General features: G+C 53.1%; 1 protein-coding gene across 1 annotated transcript in view; it reads left to right on the top strand.

Moving 5' to 3' along the window:
- The first annotated feature begins 3,540 nt into the window (after positions 1–3,540).
- Positions 3,541–17,647, top strand: part of Myh14 (myosin heavy chain 14) — a 61,241-nt gene continuing 47,134 nt past the window's right edge. The window contains exons 1-6 of the mRNA XM_059278196.1: positions 3,541–3,579; positions 8,594–8,989; positions 13,256–13,412; positions 15,946–15,973; positions 16,145–16,247; positions 16,838–16,861. Of these exons, the coding sequence (XP_059134179.1) occupies positions 8,597–8,989; positions 13,256–13,412; positions 15,946–15,973; positions 16,145–16,247; positions 16,838–16,861 (705 nt within the window). The 5' untranslated portion in view covers positions 3,541–3,579; positions 8,594–8,596. The remainder of the gene's footprint in view (positions 3,580–8,593; positions 8,990–13,255; positions 13,413–15,945; positions 15,974–16,144; positions 16,248–16,837; positions 16,862–17,647) is intronic.

Genomic DNA, 17,647 nt, shown 5'->3' with positions numbered 1-17,647 from the left:
TGGCCTCGAACTCACAGAGATCCGCCTGCCTCTGCCTCCCGAGTACTGGGATTAAAGGCGTGCGCCACCAACGCCCGGCGGGTCCTGAGGCTTTAACTCAGGTCACCAGCCTTGCCATCAGGCACCTTTCCCAACTGAGTATTCCCACCACACCCCTTATATACATTCTACGCCCCCCCATGTGTGTGCACACAAGTGAGGGTGCATGTTGCCATGGCACATTGTAGAGGTCAGAGAACAGTGGCGTGGGGACGAGGCGGGGGAGCGTTAGTTCTCTCCTTTCACCTTGTGGGTCCCAGGATGGAACTCAGGTCATCAGGCTTGGTGGCAAGTGACCATCTCGCCAGCCCTAATTTGTTTTTCTGATGTAGTTTTAGTGTGTAGCCCTATCTGGCCCAGAACTCACTATGTAGACCAAGCTGGTCTCACTCGAAGTGGTCCTCTCCAGCTTTTGCCTCCTGATGTGGGCCCAGGGTGTTGAACTCAGCTTATGAGGCTTGGTGGCAAGCACTTTCCCCTGACAAGTCATCTTGCTGGCCTGGTGTTTGTTTTCTTGATGGCCTTTATGACTAGGGAGATATGGAACCTTGAACTCTGGATCCTTCTGCCTCCACCTCCAAAAAGCTGGAATTACAGGACTACATCACTTCAGTGATGTGTGTAGGTGATGCTGGGGACTGAACCCAGAGCTTCCTGCATGCTGGGCAAGCACTCTACCAACCAGCTGAGCTTCTGCCCCAGACAAAACCATGTATTAGTGTATATTTTCTTAGTTCCTTGCTTGTTTTCCCCACATCTTCCAGCCTTGCTGCTCAGGCTCTTTGGGCTCAGGTCATGCTGAGGGCTGGGATTCAGGAAGCTTCCATGTCCTACTTCCTTCTCTCTGGCACACATATTTGGGTGTTCCGTCCCCTTTACCACTGATTCCCCCTCTCTGTTGCAGCTTATCTGCCCATGGGGACTGTGGGGGTTGAATAAAAATGGACCCAAAGGCCCATGGGAGCAGCACAATGAGGAGGCGTGGCTTTGTTGGAGGAAGTGCATCACTAGGGGGTGGGCTTTGAGGTCGCTGGAGCTCAAGCAAGGCCTGTGTATCAATGTCTCTGCTTGCTGCCTATAGATCAAGATGTAGAACTCTCAGCTCCTTCTCCAGCACCGTGTCTACCTGCATGCTGCCATGCTTCTTGCCATAAAGATACTGGACTAAACCTCTGAAACTGTAAGCCAGCCCCAATTAAATGTTTTCCTTTATAAGAGTTGCCACTGTCATGGTGTCTCTCACATCAATAGAAACCCTGACACAGGTACCTTCAGAAGGAGAAGACCAGCCCCAGACAGCCAGGGGCTCGGAATATGATGGGGAGTATCTCACAGATAGTGTCGGGTGTGTGTGTGTGTGTCAAGATCTCCGAGGAGATGGGTAGGGACTTTAACCCAAGCATGTATTCTGGCTGGTGTGATGGAGGATGGGTGGAGGGCTTTGAGGCAAGGGCATGATTCCTTTGGACTTGATTCTTTGGTCTTGCCTTGTCTCTGGTGGTACAGTGAAGACAGGAAGTGATCTCACTGAGGCAACTAGGTCTCTGTGCCCACACCTGTAAAATGGGCATGATAACGGGACCAACCACACAGAGCTGGCGGTGTCCATGTTGTGGGATTTAATGCATGTTGAGGGCTTAGAACTGTGAGTGTTCTCACTCAATATGAGCGGACATTAAAGTGGTATGGGCTTACAGATCAGAGAAAATCCCCAGCAAAAGGAAGCCTACTGTTCCCTGTGTGGCTTCATGTGTTGTGGTGCACACTGGTGACTCCAGCATTCAGGAGGTGAAGGCGGGGGCGGGGTGGAGATTAGAAGTTCGAAGTCATCCTCCGCTATGTAGCCAGTCCTATCTCCCCTTAGACTGAGCAGGCAGAACTTATGCCACCTCAGGTAACAGGTCAACAAAGACAGATGATGACATTACTGGTTGCTAGGTAGATTTAGTCTTGAGTGGGCTGATGACATCACCAGTTGGCAGGTAGGTTGGTTGGCTACAGGGGCCTGGTCTGTCATTTTCAAATGAACAGCAGAGTGCCAGGATGGTCTGGGTAACAGAGTGAAACCCTGTCTCAGAAACAAAGGAGCAGGCCTGCAGCAATGGCTCAGTGGTTAGAGCACTGGCTGCTCTTCCAGAGGACCCAGGTTCAATTCCCAGCACCCACATGGCAGCTTGCAGTCATCTGTAACTCCAGTTCCAGGGGATCTGACGTCCTCTTCTGGCCTCCAACGGCACTGCAAATATACATACATATGTGCAGGTAAAACACCTCCCCACCCCCCCATATATATATGTGTGTGTGTGTGTGTGTGTGTGTGTGTGTGTGTGTGTGTATGCACAAGGAAACACTAAGGCAGGTCAAGTGCTTACAGAGCTAAGGAACAATGAGCTAAGCAGCTGGGGAACGAGGTGGAGTGTGACTCTGTGGCGAGGGTCTTGGGGACTTTGGTATTTATTTATTTGTTTGCTTACTTATTTATTAGTTTTTGCAGTAGTGTGATTTGAACTCGGTGCTTTACAGCTCAAGTGCTCTACAGCCAAGCAGCATTCTTAGGCCTTCTTTCTGCACTTAGAGACAGGATCACACTAAGTTGCTCAATCACTTTGTTTGAACCCATGACCTCAAACTCACTGCAGTCCTCCTGCCTCAGCCTCCCAAATGCTGGGATGATAGGCATGATCCTCAAGACGAGGTTGGGGTTTTGTTTTTGTTTTCTGGAACAGGATCTCCTGTAACCTAGGCTAGCCTAGAGTTCTTTATGTAGCCGGAGGGTGACCTTGAACCTCTCATGCTCCAGCTCATGAGGACTGGGGTGACTAGCAAGTGCCACCACACCCGGTTTGCAGTGATGGAACCCAGGGCTTCGTGAATGCTAGGCAAACCTTTTACCGACTGTGTCCCAGTCCCAGCCCCAAGATGAGGGTCTCAATAGCCCCAATTTAGAGGTTTCAGTGCCATTTTGTAGTGGAAATGCTTTACGCAGCTTTGAGCATACAGCAGGCGCTCAATAAATGACAATTCTGACCCATGCAGTCGCCATCCACCTGCATAGGGCCTGCTCACGGTCTGCGTTCCACAAAAGCGACATCTCCTTGGTGTGTGTCCGCGCGCTGGCTCCCCGGGGACCCAGGCATTCCTGCCTCCTGCCTCCCGGTACGTGCATGCACAAAGGCATCCATTCATGCCTGTGTACAAAGCAGCTCATTCACCGGGTCCCCTTCAACCAGCGGCTCCCGGCCGCTCCCCAAGCCTCTTTATTGGTGCCTCCCGCTGGCCATCAGGCCCGGGCCCCGCCAACGGCCGTGCACTCCCGGCCAGGTTCTTTTCCCACGCCTGGCACGCTTCGCCAACTTCTGATTGGCACGGCGCACCAGCCGCTCTTTTTGATTGGGCAGGGCTCAGCCCCAGGGGCGGGGGCGGAGCGGGCCGCAGCGAGCGCTGATTGGTCCATGATGCCCACCTGTGGGCGGGGCTGTCCCGCACAGGCCCCTCCCCCTTTCTGCCCAGGCCGAGGCCTCTGGACCGCCCTGGGCGCCGGTGAGTGTCCGGGGCCCCCCGCAGTGCGTACGGGGCGGGGGTGCCAGGGGCGGCCAGGCTTGGGGAGGCCGGAGCCCTTGGGCTGTGGTGGGGGTCAGGGGGAGGGGTGGGCCAGGGCCCTCGCTGTGGGTGCAAGCGAGCCCGAGGTCGAGAAGGGGTGGGGGGGGTTGCAGTCACCCAGCCCGGGTTCCCACCGCATGCCAGGAAGCCTGGGGTCCTCTCTGAAGGCGTCACCTGGTCTGTTCTGCAGAAGGGGAAACTGAGGCAATGCTTGGGACATTGCGTGATAGAACACCTGAGTCATGGTCTCCAGTCCCCAGCTCCCGGGATGATCGTGTCAGTTGTCAGAGGAGGAAAAAGCTGAGGGCCAGAAAGAAGGATCGCGACAGGCAGGGCCAGGGGCCGGGAAAGATGTGTTTGTCTGAGTGTTCTAGTTTGTTTTGTTTTGAATTGGCTTAGTTAATTTTTTTTGGGACAGATTCTCTCTCTGTAGTCTAGCTAGCCTGGAACTCACTGTGTAGACCAAGCTGACCCCAACTCCCAGCCTTCCTGTCTGAGCCTCTCTGGTGCTGAGATGACAGGACTGAGCCACCAAACATAGCTAAGTCGTATCTGAACACCCCCACAAAGGGACTTTATAACTAAAATCCTCTCCATAGAGAATGGATTTGAGGTGGTTTGTGAGGTTCCCATTTCGGAGACAGGACCGTGGTGGAGGGACCTGGGGTGCCTGGCCATGTGGCCCTCCCCCCCCCCATCTTTTTTTCTTTTTAATAACATCACAGTAGTAATCAGGAGTTCGAGACCAGCCTCAGCTACACGGGGAGTTCCAGGCCAGCCTAGGCTGCATAAGACCCTCTCTCAGAAACACAAAAAAGAAAAATAAATTGTTCTGTAAGTCAGAACTCTTAACATCTAAGGAGAAAACCATGAGCTTATGGCAGACACGCCCACCTCATGTCTCCTCTTCAGTTCACCCTGAAGAGACTCAAGCCCCCAAGCGGACACAGCATTTTGACTTTGTACCTGAGGATTGGGGTGCCCCAGTTCCAGGGTTGGGGAAACTGAGGTTCAGAGATAATAAATGATAAAGCACCAATCAATGTAGGTCCCTTTTCCCACACGATTTTTATTGATTTCGTGAGCCTCAATTCCTAGCGAGGAAAGAGGAGGTCCAGAAGACTGGGGAGGGATTCGAACCCTAGGCGTGCGCAGTCCGGCTCTGCACCGGACCTTCGTCTTTGTCCGCCGCCACCCACCTGGCAACAGGTTGTACCTCTGCTGGCTGCCGTGCCAGGCCCCGCCCCCTTGCCCAGCCCGGCAGGTGTCGGGTGACGTCGAGCCCCGTCCCGCCTTCTGACGCGAGAGGCCCCGCCCCTTGCTGGACCGCAGAGCCGGCCTCACCTGGGTGCTGGAGAGGATCTGGACTCCAAGACCTCCCCATCTCTTCACCAGCAAGCGCACAGGTAGCCTCGGGGTCCACGGGATAGAGGAGGCAGGCCACAGGGCGCTTGATCAGGACTCCGGAGAGGGGGTTAGGATCCAGGTTTCTGGAGGTACATGGGCCGGCACCCCAAGGCAGAAGGAGGAAGCTGAGCATGGACCCCAGTGTCTGAGAAAGGAGGGCTGAGGTCTGTGCTCCTGTATCTGAGGGAGGAGAGCCGGGGTCAGAACCCCTGGGCCTGAAGGAAGAGGGCTGAGGTCTGTGCTCCTGGGTCTGAGGGAGGAGAGCTGGGGTCAGGACCCTTGGGCCTGAGGGAAGAGGCTGAGGCCTGGACCCCTGGGTCTGAGGGAGGAGGGCTGGGGTCAGGACTCCTGGGTCTAAGGGAGGAGGGCTGGGGTCTGTGCTCCTGGGTCTGAGGGAGGAGGGCTGGGGTCAGGACCTCTGGGCCTGAAGGAAAAGGTTGGGGCCTGGCCCCCTGGGTCTGAGGGAGGAGGCTGGAGCAGGATGGCATCTCACCCATAGGCTGAGGTCATAAGCTTGGTGCTGCCCCAGCCCCTGCCCAGGCAGGCGGGGCCCTGGCTGCTTTCCTTTTCCACACAGCTCTGTCTGCCCCTCCCAGGTGCTCTCACCTGCCTAAGTGACACTAATGAGTCCTGGCACCACATTCCTGCTGCCTAAGGGAGGGGCGTGTGGCTGGGGCTCAGCCATTTGGGGCCAGGTCCTAGGCCTACCCTGTTGGCTTGGTCAATTCCCTGAACGCCACACCCCACTTCTACCTCCAGCCACAGCGGGGCTCTAGAAAACACCTTGTGGCGGGTGGAGACGGGCTGGAGATCCCACTCTGGGGTCCTGGGCCTGGACTCTGCGGCTGAGGCCGCGCTTCTAGCTCTTGGGGGAAGTAGCGGGGCTGGGAGGTACAAAGCCACTAAACCCTTCCTGGTCAAAGGCCACCAGGCTGGAGAGGAAGCATGTGGGTGGGGTGGGGTAAAGTCCCTGGGATGGGGCTTGGCTCTGGGTGTATCTTTGTCACCCTGGAGCCTGGGGTGATCCTTGGCCCTTTCGGGGCTCACCATTTGTAGAGCACAGGAGCCAAAGTGGCTGGGAGCCAGGCTGTCGGTGCTGGGGGTCGTGAGGAGGGCCGAGAGGCTACCGGGGCAAGCTTGAGGGGACAAGGTATGCGAGGACACCCCTTGAGCAAGCTGAGTGCTCGGATGGATGTCCCCAAGGGATGTGCTGGAGGTGGAGGTGGCCTGGTCACAGAGGTGAAATGCAAGATAGGGATGTGGGGATCTTCAGATGTCCTTTGGTCGGGGATGGGGTGATGAGGTGGTGGGACAGTAGGGGCTGCTTCCTGCAGGAGAGACCGGTGCGGAACGTTTTCTGTGGGATATTGGACCCCCTAAGATTGCTGTGTTCCCCGGTCAGTGGCCCTGGAGGCTGGGAAGGGCCCAGACACCCTGACTGCCTTCTGGAAGCCTCCTTAAAGACTTAGCTGGGTCTGCATCCTAAGATCTGCTCAAAGGCAGTTACCAGGCGACTCATGACAGGTCTCCAGCGCCTCTGAGAATGTTGAATGACTGTAAGAAAGTGAGTGAATGAAGCCAGAGAGAGGATGGTGGTTGGCGATCATGCTGTAATTATGGGGCGGGGGCCGAGGTGCCCGGAGAACTTGGCGACAGACATCAGATCTGCGCCCTCCCTGGGTCCCCCTCTCAGACGTAAAGTGTGGTGACAACCTTCCCTGTCCTTGCCACCCCACCTCCTTCTCCTTCAGCTCCAGCCACTGTGGAGCACTGCAGACGGGACATTCCTGCCCCAGGGCCTTGGCCTTCGTCCCTCCGTCCCAGTAGTCTCCTCCTCAGACTCACTCAGGTCTTTATTTTAAAAAGTAACACAGTAGGAAGGCTTCTCCAGTCAGCCCAGTTAAAACGTGAGCACAGCCTCGGCACCAGCGTCACCCAGTATCACCCCTCCCCCGGCCCTACACCTCTGACAGCTGTTTATCACCATTTAAACCATTTACCTGTTTATAACAGTTTATCTTTTTATCTGTCTCCTGAGATTAGAATAGTACCGTCCAATATAAACAGAATGCAAGCCAAGTGTGTGTTTAAAATTTTATAGTAAGCACATTTAGGGGGAGGGGCGCCTCAGAGCTGGCTCAGCAGTTAAGAGCACTGGCTGCTCTTACAGAGGACCTGGGTTCAGTTCCCGGCACCCACCTGGTGGTTCAGAACAGTCTGTTAACTACAGTTCCGGAGGATCCCACTCCCTCTTCTGGCCTCCTCTGGTACTGCATGCATGTGGTATAGACATACAAACAGGCAAAACACCCTTTACACATAAATCCTTTGTTGTTGTTTTGAAGTGGGGGTGTAGCGGTGGCTCAGGTTTTGTAGCACTGACTGCTCTTGCAGAGAACTGCCGCTTGATTCTTAACATCTGCATCACATCTCTCCAGTTCTAGGGAGTCGATGCCATCTTCTGGCCTCTGGGAGACTCTCATACATGTGATGCGTATAAACTCACTCAAGTACACACACATATACATAAATAATAAACCTTTTACCGGGTTTATTTATATTACTTTATGTGTGTGGGGTGTGTGTGCTAGAGCAAGTGCTTATGGAAGCCAGAGGCAAGGAGCTGGAGTCACAGGCAGTTGTGAACCCCTCATTCAGGTGCTAGGCACCGAACTCAGATCCTCTGAAAGAGCAATACGCACTTTGAACTTCTGCAATGTCTTTTCAGCTCCATAATAAGTGGATTTATTTATTTATTTATTATTGATTGATTGATTGATTTTTGAGACAGGGTTTCTCTGTGTAGCCCTGGCTGTCCTGGAACTCGCTTTGTAAACCAGGCTGGCCTCGAACTCAGAGATCCTCTTGTCTCTGCCTCCCCAGTGCTGGGATTAAAGGCAGGGGCCTCCACACTCAGTGTAAATGAATTTTTTAAAAAAGCAAAGTTAGGGCTGGAGAGATGGCTCAGAGGTTAAGAGCACTGGCTGCTCTTCCAGAGGACCTGAGTTCAATTCCCAGCACCCACATGGTGGCTCACAACCATCTGTAGTGAGATCTGGTGCCCTCTTCTGGCCTGCAGGCATACATGCAGAAAGAACATTGTATACATAATAAATAAATAAATCTTTAAAAAAAAAAAAAAAGCAAAGCTAGGCCAGGTGACACAGTCTTGTCATCCCATCTACTGTAAAGCTGAAGCAGGGAGGTTGTAAGTTCAAGGCCAGACTGAGCAACTTAGCAAGACCTGTTTTAAAATAAGTTGAGGGGCAGTGGTTGGCACCTACCTTTAATATCAACACTTGGGAGGCAGAGGCAGGCAGATCTCTGAGTTCGAGGCCAGCCTGGTCTACAGAGGGAGTTCCAGGACAGCCAAGGCTACACAGAGAAACCCTGTCTTGAAAAACCAAAACCAAAACCAAAAAGAAAGAAAGAAAAAGATGTCTGAGGTGTGACTCAGTGGTACAGTGTTTTCTAGCATGCAGGAGGAGTTTAAGCCCTGGTACAGCCGAAGACAGTCCCAACTGATGTGTCCACTCTCTTCCCACAGACCATGGCCGCAGTGACCCTGTCTGTGCCTGGGAGGAAGGTGGTTTCCAGGCCAGGCCCTGTGCCTGAAGCGGCTCAACCGTTCCTGTTCGCGCCCCGGATGCCAAATGTGGGCGGTCCTGGAGGGCCACAGGTGGAGTGGACAGCACGACGCCTGGTGTGGGTGCCCTCAGAACTGCATGGGTTCGAGGCCGCAGCCCTGCGAGATGAAGGGGAGGAGGAGGCAGAAGTGGAGCTGGCGGAGAGTGGGCGGCGCCTGCGGCTGCCCAGGGACCAAATCCAGCGCATGAACCCACCCAAGTTCAGCAAGGCAGAAGACATGGCCGAGCTCACCTGCCTCAACGAAGCCTCGGTCCTGCACAATCTGCGAGAGCGTTACTACTCCGGGCTCATTTATGTGAGTGACATGCCCCGGGTGCGGTGCCAGGTGTCACCAACCTGACCTGGGTTAGCAGGGAGTGGCCTAGAGTGCTCGCCCATGTCCTGTGACTGTCCCCCAACCAGTGCACGATTATAATGCTTTATTTTTTATGGAATAAGAGGCGAGACGGGTGCTTTAGCACTGAGCTGTGCCCTCAGCCCCTCACTGGGGGTTCTAGGTAGGTCTTCTGCTGCTCAGCCACTTCCGCAGCCCACTTTCTGTGTTTTCGCCTTGAGATGGGATCTCCCTTGTGGCTGAGGCTAGCCTCTAATCTGGGTTCCTGCTGCCCCATCCCTCAGAGTAGCTGGAATGGCAGGCTTGCAACTCTAAGACTGGCCCAACTTGTACATTACTGGATGACTGGAGCCTGCTTCCACCTGGCTGGGTGTCCTGTAAGGAGGACACCCTGTATCATTTTGTAATAATAAAGAGTGAAAATTAATGGATACTGAGCCTACATGACTCCCATTAGTTCATTTAATTCTGTTTAGCAAGGCAGTGGCCATTATTAGCCCCATTTTACTAAAAGACCAAGAGAAAGAAATAAAAATAACAGCCATTATGAAACCAGGCATAGAGAAGAGAAGAGGATCTTTAAAAAAATGATTACATTTATTTATTTGGGGGTGGGGGACATATATGGAGGTCAGAGCACAACTTGCTTGGATTGGTTCTCTCCTCTTACCACATGAGTGTCGGGGTTCAAACTCAGGTCATCACGCTTTGCGGCAGTCACCTTCACTTGCTGAGCCATTTCATCATCTCCTGGCAGAAATATCTTGACTTTGAGGCCAGCGGGGTTGTAGAGTGATATCCTGTTTCAAAACAACAGAATAAAACAAAATAGTGTAATGGAATTGATAATATCCAGGTTGATTAAGGTGGTCTGCCAGGCTCTGTGATCCATTTTTGATGTCTGCATAGCACATAAGGTGAGGGTACTGCACACAGGAAATTGTTCAGCACCAGAAGTGGTTCCACATCTTGGCTTCTTGTTAGAGTCATGTGGGGAGGTCTCTAGAATGCCTGCTCGCTGTCTCCTACCACTACCACCAACATGGAACTCTGGAGTGGTGGTGGGAGTGACGTGCACATAGGTTTTTTTTTTTCTCTTTTAAATAAGCTTGCAGGGTGTGTCTCATGGACAGCCAAGGTGTGATTAACTCCATTTAAAAGAGAACAAACAGGATTATAGAGTTTAACAAAGAATGTTATAGCTATAATGAAAAAAAAAAGCCTTGAGAATAATGACTGGTAAATATTTATCAAGTACTTATGCTGTACTGGGCACTGTTCTGAGTGCCGTTGTTGAGTTATTGGCTGGCTTCTTTGCTGGAAATTGTTGATGTCACCAACATTCCAGAATGTTAAGTGGCTCGGGCCCATGGCCACTGAGGAATCCGTGGAAGCCCATCCATCCCTGATAATAACCATTAGCGTGGATACACACAGCTTTCTCTGCTAGGCTCAGTTCTGAGTTCCTTTCCCAGGGAATCTTGCTGCCTACCCCCACGCCCCCTCCAAACCATGCACACACCAGGCTGTGAGGTAGGGACCAACCTCTCCTTTTTCCCTCAGCTTGACCAACACAAGCTGATAATGGCTATCATACCACACGGGCACAGTGCTGCAGATAGGTGCTGAGTTTCCGGTGAGCCACACAAAGTTTTGACAGGCTCCCAGCCATGCCAGGCAGGAAGCACAATTCTTGTCTCCATTGATGGAGACAGTGATACCTAGAAGGTTTGCTACTCAGGTCAACCAGTAGGAAATTGGTAGCACCAAGATTTAGGTTCCTTTCCTATCTGATGTCCAATGCATAATCTGTATTTGCTGCCTGTGGCAGGAAGAACAGTGGGAAGTGAGGTCCCCCCAGGGGTCTTGACTTGGTAAGGGATTGGTCCATTCAGTGGGACTATGGAGGTAGAGGAAACAGGGGTAGAGTCAATGACTATGTAAGGAACTTTCTGCTTCATGGGACTTGGGACAATGTGTCACTGTTAGAGCCCTTCTAGGAAGAAGCTGTAAGTCCCATTATCCAGGGCTGAACTTTTTAGGCGTTTTTCCCTACAGTATTGGGGATCAAACTTAGAGCCTTGCTCATGGTGAGCTTTACCTCCAGCCCCTCACTGGGGGATTCTAGGCAGGGGCTCTACCACTGAGCCACACCCCCAGCCCCTCACTGGGGGATTCTAGGCAGGGGCTCTACCACTGAGCCACACCCCAGCCCCTCACTGGGGGATTCTAGGCAGGGGCTCTACCACTGAGCCACACCCCAGCCCCTCACTGGGGGATTCTAGGCAGGGGCTCTACCACGGAGCCACATCTTTAGATCTCTTTTTACTCTGAGACAAATTCACCAGGTTGCCTCTGGTAGTCTTCTGATCCTCCTGCCTCAGTCTCCAGAGCAGCTATGATAGCAGTGCTACCAGGCCTGGCTGCCACTGAGCCTTTAGGGGGGTCCGTCCTCCCTGGAAGTTGCACACAGCTGGAAGCCTCAGCCTCTGACTTCCAACCCTAGACAGTTAGAGCTCAGTCCGCTTTGGCTCCCAGGTGGGTCTGTAACTCGAGCATCCCAGACTGCTGTTTGGAGAGGGAGGTGGGGCCACCTTGGCTGGCTGGCATTCATTCTCTCTTAATCCCTGGGCCTTTGTAATGAGGCAGGCTGCCACCTTCTTCCAGAGGAAGCCAGACAGAGGAATACCTCAAATTGTGTGTGGGGACGTGGAGGGTGGGGAGGAGCAGGCCTGTCTCCAGAGCCTTCCATGGACCCTCTAGGAACTGAGGCCTCTTCCATTTCTCCCCTGGCCCTGTTGGCCAGCTCAGGTTTCCAAACTGGGTGTTACCCAAGCTGTGTCTGGCCCAAGGGGCTGGCATGGGGAGTGGGCTCTGGCGCCAGCGGCCATGAGATACCCTCCCAGGGAATGTGGTCCAGCCGCCCCACCCTGAGACCTCTGGGAGCAGCCTGGGAGACTGGGGAGACAGACACTAGGCTGACCGGTTCTTCCGCTTGTGGCCAGCTGCCCGCCCCCTCTAAGAAGAGGTGGCACCAGGCGGCCGGGTAGCCACACCCTGCCGCAGCCAGGAGGGAGGGGGAGTAGGTACCCACTAGAGAGCCAGCAATTGGCTGACTGGTGTAACTAATGAGCAGCTATGGCCCTGAGTGGTGAACTCTCTGGCTTACTCAGCTGTCTCCAGCAAATTAGGCTAGTTAGCTGTCTGACTGAATTAGCTAAAGGACTAACTAGTTCTTGGCTATCTAGCCACCTCTGTGAGTGTTTCCTGCTGAGCTTGTCACCGTTGTGACAAGTCCTCAGCTCAGGCTGGCCCAGAACTCACAGCAAACCTCTGCTTCAGCTGACTGAGTGCTGGGGTACAGATGGACCCCATTCCCGCCACGGCTTCATTTGTCGCCTGAGGCTTTAACGGAGGGTCACATGTGCTCCTTCCGTGTGTCCACCAGAGAAGCCAGAGGTCTGTGACCTGAGGCTGCCTTCACAGACCTCATTCACCTCTGTGGTGAAGCTTCACCTGTAGATACTCTGTACAATCTGGGAAGATTCACGTCTATGTTAGTTTAGCGGTGTTAGTAACATTCATGCTAGGCAAAGTGGCTCATTCCTGTAATCCTCTCACTTGGGAGACTGAGGCAGGAGGATTGCTGTGATTTTCCGGGCCGAGCTAGAGAGTAAGACTTGCCTCAGACAAATGAACAACCACAAACAGGGCTATAGAGACGGCTTAGCAGCTAAGAGCACTTGTTCGTGCAGAGGACCCATCTTCAATCTCCAGCATCCACATGACAGCCCATAGCCATCTGTTACTCCAATCGGGAGACCCAGTGTCCTCTTCTGGCCTCCATGGCTCCTGCATGCATGTGGTGCACAAACATACATGCAGGCAACACACACACACACACACACACACACACACACACACACACACACACACAGAGCCAGGCATGGAAACACACTCAGAATCTCAGCCCTGGGGAGGCAGAGGCAGGAGGGATTCCTGTAAGTTTCAATCCAACCAAGGCCATGTAGTAAGACCCTTCATAAAACGAAATAAACAAAGTATCAACAAAACAAAATTTGACCTTCTATTGTCAGGGTGTAGATATACCTTATGGCTTTACAGGTTTTCTCGTGGCATGTCTAACCTAACGCAGCTGTCCCCCACAGCTCTGTCCTTCTGCTGGGGGCAGCCACCTGACACACCCTTCCCTCTTGCCTGCCATAGACCTACTCTGGCCTCTTCTGTGTGGTCATCAACCCATACAAGCAGCTGCCCATCTATACAGAGGCCATCGTGGAAATGTACCGGGGCAAGAAGCGCCACGAGGTGCCACCACACGTGTATGCTGTAACCGAGGGTGCATACCGCAGCATGCTTCAGGGTGAGTGTATGGGCAGCCCTGGGGGTGCGGGGGGACTAGGCTGGGCCCTGGGTGCTGCTGGGAGCCAGGACCATGCTTGAATGGTGGCTTGGGGACACCCTGGGAGGTGGGCTGGGCTCCAGTTCTTACCATGCCGGCCTTAAAAAAATCTGTGTGTTCATGACAGTGTTGTTTTGAAAGGCAATCGATGCTGGCTTCTGTAGAAGTTTCCCAGAGAGACAGTAAATGTGACACGGCACATCTGTTTTCACAGTAGATACTTGTGTTGGGTCCTGGGTGATAAGGGGTGAGGTTGTGTGCTCTCATTCCTTCCTTGGTTTTTTGTTTCTGGCTTTTTTCAGAAGGGTGTGTGTGTGTGTGTGTGTGTGTGTGTGTGTGTGTGTGTGTGTGTGTGTGTGCGCGTGCGCGCGCGGGTACGTGCATGTGAGCATAGTGCCAATGGGAACCAGAAAGGGTGTCAGGTCCCCTAGAACTGCAGTTAGAGGCAGTTGAGAGCTGCCTAATGTAGGTGCTGGGAAGTGAACCAGAAGTCAGCCTCAGACCTGGAAGTGGTCTCCGCCTCCCCAGCACAGGATTACCGGTGTGCCCTACCATGCCCAGCTTTTTCTGTGGGTGCTGGAGATTGAACTCAGGTCTTCAGGATTGCTAACACTTCGTTAGTCACGTATCTCCCCAGCCCTTCTCCTGTCTTTCTGTTGTTAGTTTCTGATTAGTCCAAGGCTAACCACCTTGCCTTTGGTGCTCTTAACTATGTGAAGGCCCGTGAATGGCCAGTCCCCTGGGGCTTGGGAGGAAGCTTCCGCTGCCATTGTGGGGCAGAGTCTGTAGGCCTGCCAGTGGTGCTGTTGAGTACCCGCCGGGTCAGTCAGGGTCAGTCAGAGTCAGTCCATTTCTGTGCAGGGTGTAGAAGTGAACTCCAGGAGAGCTGTCTCTTGGCTACATTATTTAACCTCATAATAGTCTTGTGGTGTAGTTTCTTTTATTATCCCTCATTTCCAGGTGGGGAAACTGTGGCACAGAGCAGTACAGTTACTGCCCGTGGCCACATGGAAGGGTAGGTACTGAGGTATGGCTTGAACCCAGGATCCTGGCCCCTCCTCCCAATGTGTCCCGTTCTGAATTTCATTCTCATTCTGTACCGGGCATTGTGTTGGATATTTTTGTTTTTGAGATGATCTCATGTAGCCCAGGCTGGCCCCTGACTCCTGTATGGTTAAGGATGACTTTGATTCCAGGTCCTCCTGTTGAGGTTATAGGTGTGGACTACTATATTATTCCTGGTTCTCGTGGTGCATGCTAGGCGAGTGCCTGTGGGGGGCAGTGCCACCACGCCACCATCAAGCTCAGGCCTTCAAGCTTGGTGGCAGGTGCCTGTACCTACTGAACTCTCTAAATCTTGCTTTAAAAAAAACACTTATGTATTTCATCTTTTTGGGAATGGATGCTTTTCCTGCATGTATGTCTGTATATCTACACCTGATGCCTGCTGAGGCCAGAAGAGGGCGTTGGTCCCTTTGGAATTGAAGTTATGAGCTGCTGCAGTTGTGAAGCATCATGTGGGTGCTGGGAATGGAGCCTGGGTCCTCTGCAAGAGCAGCCAGTGCTCTTAACTGCTAAGTCATCTCTCCAGCCCACGCTGAATGTGTTTTAAACATTCTCACTGGACTCTGACTACAGCCTTGTTAGACAAGCGGTTGTGTTGAACCCACGTTTTAAGATAGGGAAATGGAGGTACAGAGGAACTCAGAGATGGCCCAGAATCACACAAGAGAGGAGCCTGGATCACAAACCTGATCTTCAGTTCAGACTGGCACATTGTCACAGGGCACTGTGTGAGAGCTCACTAGCTGTGCACAGAACCGACACCCTCGTCCTTTATCTGTGCACGGGGTCTTCACCCCATGACAGTATAGGTTGTGTGACCACAAAGAAGTCACCTTACTGTCTGGCTTAAGGGTTTCCAGAGACTTTCACTGTGCTGTGCCCTAAATGACACCTCCCCTGAGAAGCACTGGGACCCCCCATCCTCTGGTCACTGCCTGTGGCCCCAGATTTTCTGTCTTAGCTCTGTTATTCAGTGTTCCTTTCTGTGTTGATAACAGGACCTAGCACTTAGTAGGTGGTCAGAGTGTATGGTAAGAGGGTGGTGCCAGGCCCAGGGTGGCAGTCAGAGTAGACATCTTGTATCTAAGCGACTTCTGGGGTCCAGGACCTCATTTTCCAGTTTTTGAGTCTGATGCCTAGCCCGAGGTGGCGCACAGCAGGGACTGAGATCGAGCTGACAGGCGGATTGTAGTCTGTGTAGCTGGGACTCCTCGTCTCCACCTTATCGATGAGGTAATAAAGACTCAGGGCAGGACAGCTGCTCCTGTAGAGTTCAGAGGTTTAGCCAGGATGGAGTATTCGAACCCAGGAGGGTTGCACATCACAGTCCCGCCATTTTCTTAAGGCTCTGAAAAGATTTTGAGATGCAGAGGGGCCAGGGGATTAGAGACGCTCTAGGTGACATGTCATTCCCTTCTGTCCCCTACAGATCGTGAGGATCAGTCCATTCTGTGCACGTGAGTCATCCTAAAGGGCTTCAGAGGCAGAGGCCCCCACAAATGGGAAGGGTACTAGTGGGTGTGGCACTGGGTGAGCTGGCAGAGTGCCAGCAGGCATCTGCATAAATGGGTAGGGCAGGGGCTGCCTGGTCTCCTTGCCCACCCCACCTCTCCTTGCTGCCCCCACAGAGGGGAGTCTGGAGCTGGGAAGACGGAGAACACCAAGAAGGTCATCCAGTACCTGGCCCACGTGGCATCGTCTCCCAAGGGCAGGAAGGAGCCTGGTGTCCCTGTAAGCCATTCAGCCTTGGGACATCCCAGACCTGTCTCCAGCTGCACCCCTTGTCAGTCGCACTCCACACCACAGTTGGTGCAGGGTCCTATTTCTGCCTGTACTACCTGAGCATCTACTGTGTGCTCATCATGGAATCAGGAGCAAGCAGGTTGGAGATATGAGGCTGGTTCTTAGCCTTGTGGGTTCCAGAATAGTGCTGGGTACATAGTAGGTGCTTTTGTTTTTTGAGACCTAGTTTTAGGTGACCCGTGTCTAGATTTGGAGGGCTGGAGAGTGTCCCCAGTCTCTGAGCCTTCAGGGAGTGGTTACCAACAATATGGGTAGGAAGCCAGTTATGGTGGGTGAGTTCTGGTGGGTGAGTTCTGGTGGGTGAGTTCTGGTGGGTGACTTATGGTGGGAACAGAGGGTGCTGGTACAGTGGGATTTAAGCCTGGGCGCATAATCCCTGAGGATTCCCCGCACCATACCCCCATTTCCCCAGCCCCTCAGCCCCAGCTCTGCCCTAAGGCCTCCAGTTCACCCACGTGTCTGTCCATGTTCCATGTGCCGTGTCCTGGTCCATGTCTCCTGTCCTGTGACTTCTTCAGGCCTCCATCAGCACCATGTCTTATGTGAGTAGCAGGGAATCCCCTTGACACCCCAGTTTCACTTGGGGTTGAAAGCCCACAGACATCTGGGAGATAGGGCCCAAGAATGGCATGCCAGCCCCCCAGGCACCCACAAGGCCACTGTTGGCAGTCCTACTATGCACATGCCAAGACCACATGGCCGTCTAGCTTAGACATACTATGTGCATGAAGCCAAGGCCCCTACCACTGTCCATGCAGCCCTACTGTGTTCAAGCAAGCCCATAAGAAGTTCTGTTACGTGCTTGCAACCAAACTCACCCTGCCATTCACGGCAGCCCTGGCATGTGTACATACTACCCGGGCCCCATACCGCTATTTAGTTCAGTCTAATGTGTGCAGAGACATCTCTCCCACATTATTTGTGCCAGCCCTACTGTGTGCACATGCTTGGCCTCATGCTGACATTTAATCCAGTCCTCCTGTGCCCATGTGGCCAAGCCCCCTATCATTCATACCACCTCTACTCTACCCACATGCCTAGACCCCATGCTGTCACTTAGTAAGTCCTACTATGTGCATGTAGTTATTCCTCCCCCAATAGTCAGTGCACAAAGTAAGGGTCCCCACCACCATTCATGGTGACCCCTCTATGTGCACATGCCAGACCCCATGCTACTTTTAGTGCAGTCCTACTGTCTGCACAGAGTAATGGCCCCCATTATTGTTCATGGAAGCCCTACTGTGTGCATGCAACTAGGTCCCCACTGCAGAGAAACCACACTGTGTGTACACCCCAGTCCTGCTCTGATTGTGCAGACTGGGCCGTAC

The sequence above is a fragment of the Peromyscus eremicus genome, chromosome 1 (genome assembly GCF_949786415.1).
Source record: "Peromyscus eremicus chromosome 1, PerEre_H2_v1, whole genome shotgun sequence".
NCBI classification, from domain to species: domain Eukaryota; kingdom Metazoa; phylum Chordata; class Mammalia; order Rodentia; family Cricetidae; genus Peromyscus; species Peromyscus eremicus.
Note: the sequence above shows the minus strand (reverse complement) of the source record. Positions and strands in the feature narration are given on the sequence as shown.